This window comes from Leptonychotes weddellii, chromosome 6 (genome assembly GCF_054177405.1).
Source record: "Leptonychotes weddellii isolate Sample4059 chromosome 6, ASM5417740v2, whole genome shotgun sequence".
NCBI classification, from domain to species: Eukaryota; Metazoa; Chordata; class Mammalia; order Carnivora; family Phocidae; genus Leptonychotes; species Leptonychotes weddellii.
In genome coordinates, this window is record NC_138374.1 from 62075331 (window position 1) to 62084748 (window position 9418).

Genomic DNA, 9418 nt, shown 5'->3' on the forward strand with positions numbered 1-9418 from the left:
GACGGAGCCACCCAGGCGCCCCAAAACGTTTATTTCTTTACTCCTCCCACCATTCAAAGATTACATACAAGACAGCTGTAGCTGCATTTCTAATAACATTGCTGCCGAACTACAATAAGTATGCGACCATAAACAGTCAACACTCTTACCTGCTAGGGTCACAACGTCCTCAGAATGTCGGAATACAGTGTGCGGTTTGCTAAATTTCAGTGCTGACAAGAGTTGGGATCCCAACCATAGAGCGCTCCCGGCCACAGACGTGAGCAATTCAGAAGCAGTGTCAGGTTTCTGGAACACTGCAAGGTGCTCATCGGAACCGTAACTCGTCACCGTACTCCTGAAGTCCATAAATTACAGGACTTGCCAGTTGACAGATGGTGGCATCTTGACTTAAAGGTCAGAAATTTAAGGGGTGCCTGGGGGGCTCAGATGGTGAAGCATCTCCCTTCAGCTCAGTTCATGATCCCAGGGTCCTGGGATCGAGTCCCACGTCGGGCTCCCTGCTCAGCAAGGAGTCTGCTTCTCCCTCTGCCTCTGCCCTCCCCCTCCCCCTGGCTAGTGCTCTCTCTCTCTCTCTCTAATAAATAAAATCTTTAAAAAAAAAAAGAAAAGGTAAGAAATTTAAATTGTGAATACTGTAAGTAAGAGAAACCAAGCTCAGACGGGGAAGGGGACAGCAAGGCCCCTATGTTGCTGACCGTCCGACCCTCTAGTGACGTCAGGTGGCCTGGACTCCCCGGCCCATCAGGCACGGAGCACATTCTTCCTGGGGAGCTGTCTGGAGTTAGTCTCCACCTTGAAGATGCGGTGGCACGGTAAGAACAGGTGAGGCAATCCCACACCTTGGTACTTAACCAAACGAGTTGAAAACTTACATCCACCCGGGCGCCTGGGTGGCTCAGTCGTTAAGTGTCTGCCTTCGGCTCGGGTTATGATCCCAGAGTCCTGGGATCGAGTCCCACATCAGGCTCCCTGCTCAGTGGGAAGTCTGCTTCTCCCTCTCCCACTCCCCCTGCTTGTGTTCCTGCTCTCGCTGTCTCTGTCAAATAAATAAATAAAATCTTAAAAAAAAAAAAAAATCTTTAAAAGAAAACTTACATCCACCCAAAAACCTGACGTTTACAGCAGCTTCACTCGTAACTGCCAAGACTTAGAAGCAACAGAGATGTCCTTGAGCAGGTGAATGGATAAATAAACGATGGGAGACACAGACAATGGAGTATGATTCAGCGCTACAAAGAGCCATCGAGCCCTGAAAAGACATAGAAGAGTGCATACTACGAACTGACGGAAGCCAGTCTGGAAAGGCCACACACTCCACGGCTCTGACTACGTGGCATCCTGGAAAAGGCACAACTGTGGAGACGGTACGTAAGTCAGTGGTTGCCGGGGTGGGGGCTGGGAGGGATGAAGAGGCAGAGCACAGAGGATTTTTAGGGCAGTGAACTATTCTAATGGTGGATACATATCGCTATGCATTTGTCCAGACCCACTGAATGCGCATACCAAGAGGGAACCCTAATGCAGACCTTGGACTCTGGGTGAGGCTGATGTGCCAATGTAGCTTCATCCACTATAACGGATACACCACTCTGAGGGGTGGGGGGCAGCGGGGGAGGCGGGGTGTGTTGGGGGACAGGGAGTATACAAGAAATCTCTGTACTTTCTGCTCCGTTTTGCTATTAACCTAAAACTGCTCTAAAAAACAAAGTTTACTAAAACATAAAGCGGGGAAGTGAGGAAGAAGAAGGATTAAAATACGCCTTTTAATTTTTTTACCAACTGCTTCTTTTTAAGGACTTTTATTTATGTATTTATGGAATCGATGCTTCTCCCTCTGACTTGTAATATATTTAACTCTGCTGAGATAAGAGGGTTTCCATAAATGCAAGGACAAAACTGCACACCAACAAGAGAAAAACAGCTAGGACTGAACTAGTGGGCAGGTTCCACCGTGAATACAAATTCAGGAGCCCTGGCCCCCAAGGCCACGGCGGAAGCCATCGCTAACAGGAGCAGAGGGGAAGGTGGAAGAGACTTCTACCGAAACAAACAGAAAACGAGTAGGACGTTTAAACAGATCTGGCCTTCATTTGTTTTTTTTTTTTTTTTGAAAAATGGATTTTTTCCTCTGGTACTCAGGGAATCTCTTGCTTAAGAGTGTGAAAGTGACTCTCGTCAACGAAAGGGCCCCAGATCTGCCAACATGCTTCTCAGCTCTGCCCCAACCCTCCCTGCGTGAGTGACTAAATCATTAAACTTCTTTCCAAAACCCATTCTGGTGGCAGCCCCGGGGTCGCCCCCCACAGATGAGCCAGGGAGAGGGCCTTAGCTCCCAGGGCTCACCTGTTCAACACCCTTCGTCCCCGATGTGCGGTAGCAGGCTGGGTGCTACTCTGGGCAAAGAACCATTGGTCCCAAAGGAGAAGCCTGTGGGAGAGGCCCTGCAGCCTCCCCCTCGAGGCCCGTGGAAGTAGATCTGGGCTCGTGGCCATGTTCTCAACTCCTGGCCAGAGCCAGGGCACAGAACCCCAGATGCAAGGACATGAAAAGCCACGTGAACCCGCTCATCTTTTCTAAAAACTGCAGGGCTCTACCAGACAGAAGGTGGGACTCATAATTACACATTCCACTTTCCTTAAAAAACAAATCCAAAATAGGGCGCCTGGGTGGCTCAAATGGTTAAGCGTCTGCCTTCGGCTCAGGTCACAATCCCACGGTCCTGGGATCAAGCCCCACATCAGGCTCCTGGCTCAGTGGGGAGCCTGCTTCTCCCTCTCCCTCTGCTTCTCTCCCTGCTCGTGCTCTCTCTCTAGCTCTGTGTCTCAAATGAATAAATAAAAAAAAAAAATCTTAAAAAAAAAAAAATCCAAAATATTGAGAAAGTAACTCTCAGATTCCCTCCTTATTTTCTTGCCAAGGGCTCAAGAAAGGAAAAGCCAAGCTGCTTCCATGGAAGGGGAAGAACTGACCTCACATGTGACAGGTTCTGTGTCAGGACACCATCGAGCCAACCAAACTCAAATCTAACGAAGAATTAACACTCAAGGAAAAGTTCCAGAAAGATACGACCAACTGCTTCACAATACTGCTTCTGCAGTGTTTGGATCTTTTAACAGTAACATACAGATACATTATGTTATATACCTTATAGCAATTTAATTAGTTCATTTTTAAAAAACAAACATCTTGGGGCACCTGGGTGGCTCAGTCATTAAGCGTCTGCCTTCGGCTCAGGTCGTGATCCCGAGGTCCTGGGATCGAGCCCCGCATCGGGCTCCCTGCTCAGCGGGAAGCCTGCTTCTCCCTCTCCCACTCCCCCTGCTTGTGTTCCCTTTGTCGCTGTCTCTCTCTCTCTCTCTGTGTCAAATAAATAAAATATTAAAAAAAAAAAAATCTAGGGGCGCCTGGCTGGCTCAGTCGGAAGAGCGTGGGACTCTTGATCATGGGGTCATTGAGTTCCAGCCTCATGTTGGGTGTAGAGGTTACTAAAAAATAATAATAATAAACTTAAAAAAAAAGTCTAGGCTGGCTGGCGTGGGCCCTACGGAGGGAGTGGTAAAGGCAGGGGGTTTGCAGGCAGCCCCAAGGGCGCTGAGCGGAGGCAGCAGCTTAGCAAGGTTTGCTGAGCTGGGAAATTCCATCCTGACCCCCCAGCCTCCTGAGCACCCTGAGATCACCTCAGGGAAAGGCATTTCAGTCAGAAGAGCCAGAAGGGCAGCGGGGCTGGGCCAAGGCATGGGCCCTCAGAGGCCTGCAGAAGGAAGGGCTGGCTTCAGGCCGCGCAGAGGGTGTCGGGGAGTCAGGGAGGCCGAGGCTCAGCCCCAGAGGAGGAGGTGAAGGCAGAGAGGAGCAAGGGGGCAGCCAGCCAGCCCCCAGATCCCTGCAGGAGGGGGAGGGCGCCTGAGGAGGGACACCGCCTTCCGACAGCAGCTGGTGATGCTAAGCTATTGAAGAGGAGGCAGAGCTGTCTGGCTGCAAGGCCCAAAAACTCCGTGTTCTGTGGCATGCCAGATCCGGATCAGGGTCCCTGGGGGCTGGCATATGGCACATGGCAACCCCCTTCCTGCCCAGCTTCACCTACTTTACGGGAGGTGGGAGAGACGCGTAGGTCCGTGAGAAGTAAACACACCGAATTTCCGGGGCTACCTGCGTCTGGCCTGCAACACATCCCTAAAAATTCAGCTTTGGGTTGTTTTTTTTCCTGTTTGATAACAGAAAGCAGCAGAAGCAGACTGCATGATCTCTAAAACCTTCTAAAATGAAAATCTCCAAAAAAAAAAAAATTAATAATAATTAATTGAAAAAAAAAGAAAATGTTTCATCTCCCAGAGTAGGCCATTCCCAAACCTTTACTGCTGAAGGAAGAATGCAGGGAAAGTCAGACTGCTGAAGGCATCTGTTTGCAAACACGCCTTCATGTTCATACCAAATACCAGAGAAACCTCGTGGGACACTCACTTCACGGAGGGAGACCTACGCCCTGAGCAGGTGGTGCCTTGCTTGTGGCACAGCCAGGAATGGAGGCCAGGTCTGGGGACCCAGGTGCTCCTCTTCTTTCGCTAAGAGAGAAGTATTCCATCAGCGGCTGCTCCAGATTCTCTGCATAGGAGCTACCTGGGGACATGATGGGGGGGGGGCGGGCAGGAGGGGCTGGTGGCCTTGTGTTGAAACTGTAATAAGATCATATGTTCATGGGGGGGCAGTGATTTTTAAAGGAGCTGGTGACGATTATGACAGCCTGGGTCGCCCTCAAGCTAGGAGGCCTCTAGTTTCTAATGTAACAGGCTTTGAGAGGTATTCGCTGAATTGGTTGCCCAGGAAGTAAAAACTGACAACGGACAGGTCCTCCTGTGGCTTCGCGGTACTAAGGAAGCCAGTCTCCCTCGGCACCAGGCTGCTCATCCCAGCAAGGGGGGTCTGATCTTTGCGCCTTGATCTTTTGGCTGTACAGACAGCGAGGGTACAAATGAACACTGGTCCCATGATGTCGCACCCGTCTGCGCAGAGCGGTCCCACCAGAGGCAAGTGTGATGTGCGAACAGAGCCCTGACCACGCTCCTGGCCTCCGAGATCGATGACCGTCAATATGCAATCAGGTTTCTACTTATTTGTTCCTTAACACGTAAGAACGACTAGATGCTGGTCACATTTGGAGGCTGTATTTTCATGATCTGACTTAACATGTGGGATACAAAAATGTTACTGGTGATGGGGGAGAGGGTATTCAAAGAAACAGTGATGTCCTTGTCCTTCAGGGTAGCTGCAGGGGCGGGGGGGGTGGGTACATAATCTGAGGCTGATGTGACTGCTGATCCGGAGACAGGCCACAGCATGGCCACAAGTGGACAGAACAGACCAAGCTTCAAATACGTGCCCATATCACCAGAGGCCACCAGGACACAGTTCCTTCTCATGTGGACAACTCTGATAGGCCAACTCCAGGCTTAGCAACAGCAGAAATGTATTCATATCATGATCATGATTTTTGCAAGTGGAAACGAAGAGATTAGCTTATAACACACTGGACGCCTGAACGACACAGGGGTGAGGGACACCTGTGCACTTGAAAATCCACATGTCACTTCTGACTCCCCAGAAACTTTACTGACAGCTTTCTGTCGACCAGAAGCCTTACCAGTAAGATAAGCAATCAATTAGCACATATTTTGTATGTTATCTGTATTCACTGTATTCTTACAATAAAGTAAGCGAGAGAAAAGAAAATGTTATAAAGAAAATCGTAAGGAAGAGAACACACTTCAACAGTACAATATCTCACCCCAAAAATCTGCATATAAGTGGACCCGTGCACTTCAAACCCGTGTTGTTCAAGGGTCAATGGCATTCTTAACCCGGAGCGGCTACAACCATCTTTTAAGCCCATAGGCCCCTCACGGATGTGATCTCGACCAGTGTCCTGTTTTTTGTTTTGGGGTTTTTTTTTTAAAGATTTTATTTATTTATTTGACAGAGAGAGGGAGAGAGACAGCGAGAGAGGGAACACAAGCAGGGGGAGTGGGAGAGGGAGAAGCGGGGGAGTGGGAGAGGGAGAAGCAGGCTTCCCGCCGAGCAGGGAGCCCGATGCAGGGCTCGATTCCAGGACCCTGGGACCATGACCTGAGCCGAAGGCAGACGCTTAACGACTGAGCCACCCAGGCGCCCCCTGACCAGCAGCCTGTTAATGCTATTCCCATCGCAGAGGCCAGAAAACCGAAGCTCAGAGAGGCCGAAAGGCCAGTAGATGGCGGAGCCAAAACTCAAACCCAAGAGCGACTACAGAGCCCAGGCTCCTCCTACTCTAGCCTTAGGAAAGGGTGGTCTTTCTTGGAAGCACTGAAGAAGAGGCTGACGCCTGCTCGTCCTCTAGAATCAGACAGCGGCTCCACAGACAGCTGATTCACCTGAAGCACCCAGGCGTCAGAGGTCTGTCTGTCTGTAGCTGCTGGGGGTGGGCAAGCTGGCGGGCCCCATTCTCCATGCCATGATTGGCTGTGGAGGCCCCTGGGACATCAGAAGACAGATCGCGTAGGAAGGGACAGAGGGCCCTACTCCATCTGGCTTAGGGCCCTTTTGGACAAACCTGGGCCACCTATCTGGGCCACTCCGTCCAGCAGCCTCGCTGGGGGTCACCCCCCACCCTGCCCTTACCCATCACCCTTTGTGTCCGGGAGCCAGCCCTCCTCCATGAACAGCCCTAGGCACGAGATCACCAACTACTCTGGTGCCAACCTCTTGCCAGGTCTGGGGCAATGCATTTTAAACTCCCTCATGTCATTAAACCACACAGCCATTAAACAGACCACGGGCCATGTTCCTAAGTACCTCTCCCCGAATGCAGTGCCCTCGGCCCCTCTGCCATCTGTGCTAAAGTTGGCCAGAGCCACCCCAAGGCATGCTCTCAGCCTGTCTTGGAAAGCTGAGTTCAGTTCTGAAAAACAGGGCTGGTCTGCTCCTGGAACGGCATGCAGGTACCGCAGGTGAAGAGTCCCATCTTCTTTTAAATCACATCTGACTTACAGATCCAGAAACAGCGCAGTCTGGCACCCAGATCAGGAATTTGAGTACAAAATTAACTTGGCCACATCCTTCCTTATCAGTGATACTGAGCCCTTATATGGCAAGAGCTTTTTGATGATGAGCAGGCATGTGGATATTCTTAGCTGGACACCAAGCTAAGCGAAAATGACAGTCACTCTCCAACATCTGTAAGTACTTACAGGTTTACTTCCTCTCCCATTTACTTACTCATGACTTTTCCAAAGAGGGGCTGCTTGCTTTTTCATCACCCAAATCTGAGCACAAACACTGCAAATGTCTTTATACAGATGCGGATTTTCACACTGAAAATGCTTTGGCTCTTAAATACATTTTGAACCTATATTTTCATCCCCCCCACCCCCAGTTTACCACACCCTTGTTCTTCCCGGCAGAGCCTTCAGAGTTTAAAGTCCAATAGAGACTTTTCTTTGAATTCCGTCAAAATAAGGCGATGTCAGCAGTATATTTCTGTCCTTCACACACCCCTCACATTTAAGTGGGTTTACGACCACAAACATTCTGTATTAATAAATGTCTCAGCACACCCAAGCCTGAAAATCAGCTTTTTTTTCTTTTTTTTAAAGATTTTATTTATTTATTTGAGAGCCAGAGACAGAGATAGCGAGTGAGAACACTGAGTGGGGAGGAGAGGGAGAAGCAGGCTCCCCACTGAGCAGGGAGCCCGATGCGGGGCTCGATCCCAGGACCCTGGGATCATGACCTGAGCCGAAGGCAGACGCTTAACCGACTGAGCCACCCAGGCGCCCCGAAAATCAGCTTTAAAACTCAGTGTTAACTAGAATCCCTTCCACAATCCACAACACCCTGGGAAAAACTCGCCAAGCCCAGCTCCCCTCCTGCAGGCTCCCAGGGTTAACGGAGCGCGGCCTTCATCAGTATACTTCATCTGTAGACTTCTTGCTCCTTTTGACTTTGCCCTTCAACAATAAAAGTTAAGTGTGAAAGGCCAGATTCTAATGGCACCAAATGGGTGTCAGTGAAACAAAAAAGGAGAAAAAGTCCAAGTTTCTGAGCAGTACTGAACACTCAGGCCTTTGTGACTTAGAAGGGGACATCCCTGAATTTTTTCTTGTATAGTTCCAGCATTTCTCCCCTCTAGAAGTGTGGGCACCGCGTCTAGATCAGAGATCCAGACATGCCCTTATATGTAGGAAAGGCTTGCTGGCGCCCATTTAAACTCATCCATTAGCTTTTTGATGGAAAAACGGGGCTCCATGCTCACCCCCAAACCAAAGCTGCACATCGTGCTCACCTGGAAAACATCTTAGAGAAACATCCTAACCTTGGAAGGTACCTCTTCCTTTTCTTTATCTTACTTGACAATTTCACTTGTCCCATACAGTTCATCACAAATATTATTATTAATATATATAATTTTCTGAGTGCCTTCCCGGGCAGGCACGGCGTGAGAAGTATTATCTCCGGTTTACACCGGGATGGGGAGAGGGGCGGGGAGAGAAACTGAGGCTCTAAGAGGTTAAGTCACCCATGGCCGTACAGCTAAGGGGCAGAGAGGATTAGAACTCAGGCTTGGCTGGCTTAAAATCCCTTGCGGTTTCCACCCCGCTCGGCCTCGCTTGAGGGCAGCCGCCTTCAGCGGCGGGGAAACTCTCTGGCTCCGGCGCGGCCCAGCGGAGCAGCTCTAGATGGAGGATCTTTAAAGACCTCCTCCTCACGGCGATTCTCAAACTCCCTCTGGGGAGCCCCTAGCCCCGCGGCGGCGGCCCTGGGACGCCCCTCCCGCCCACTCTCATCCCCGAGCCTTCTCCCTCCCAGCCTCTACCCCCCGCGAGCGGCGGGGGCGACTAAACGCGGGCAGGGGCCACCCGGCCGGGCCGCCTCGGGGCGCGGGGAGGTGAGAGAGTGACCGGCCGCGCCCGCACTTACCTCGTCCCCGAAGCGCACCACCTTCTGGCCCGTGGGCCCGCGCAGGCCGGGGAAGCGCGCCAGCTCCTCGGAGTCCCCCGAGTTCCCGGGGCCGCGGGGCGCGGGGGCGCCCGGCCCCACCAGGCACCGGTCGATGATCTCGTCCTGCTGCGCGGGCGGCAGCCGCGCCCACTCGGGCCCGTACTTCTCGCGGATCTTCTCCTTGTCCTGCATGATCTTCCTGGCCATGGGGCTCAGCGAGGAGAAGTAGGTGAAGCGCTTCCGCTCCCGGTCGTCCAGAGGCCGGTTCCCGCTCATGACCACCGAGCGCGAGGCCGCGATCGCCGCCGCCATCGACGCCATGCCCGGCCTGCCCGCCGCTCCCCCTCCCCGCGCCCCTCCCCGCGCCGCACCGCCCCCGCAGCCCGGAGCACCGCCCGGCGAGCCCCGCCCCCACCCCCCACCCCGCCCCCGAGCGCGGCGCCCTTCC

General features: G+C 51.9%; 1 protein-coding gene across 1 annotated transcript in view; it reads right to left on the reverse strand.

Moving 5' to 3' along the window:
* The window catches only part of C6H1orf198 (chromosome 6 C1orf198 homolog), a 33220-nt gene extending 23888 nt beyond the window's left edge, over positions 1-9332 (reverse strand). The window contains exon 1 of the mRNA XM_006747405.3: positions 8950-9332. Within this exon, the coding sequence (XP_006747468.1) occupies positions 8950-9291 (342 nt within the window). The 5' untranslated portion in view covers positions 9292-9332. The remainder of the gene's footprint in view (positions 1-8949) is intronic.
* Between the last annotated feature and the right edge of the window lie 86 nt (positions 9333-9418).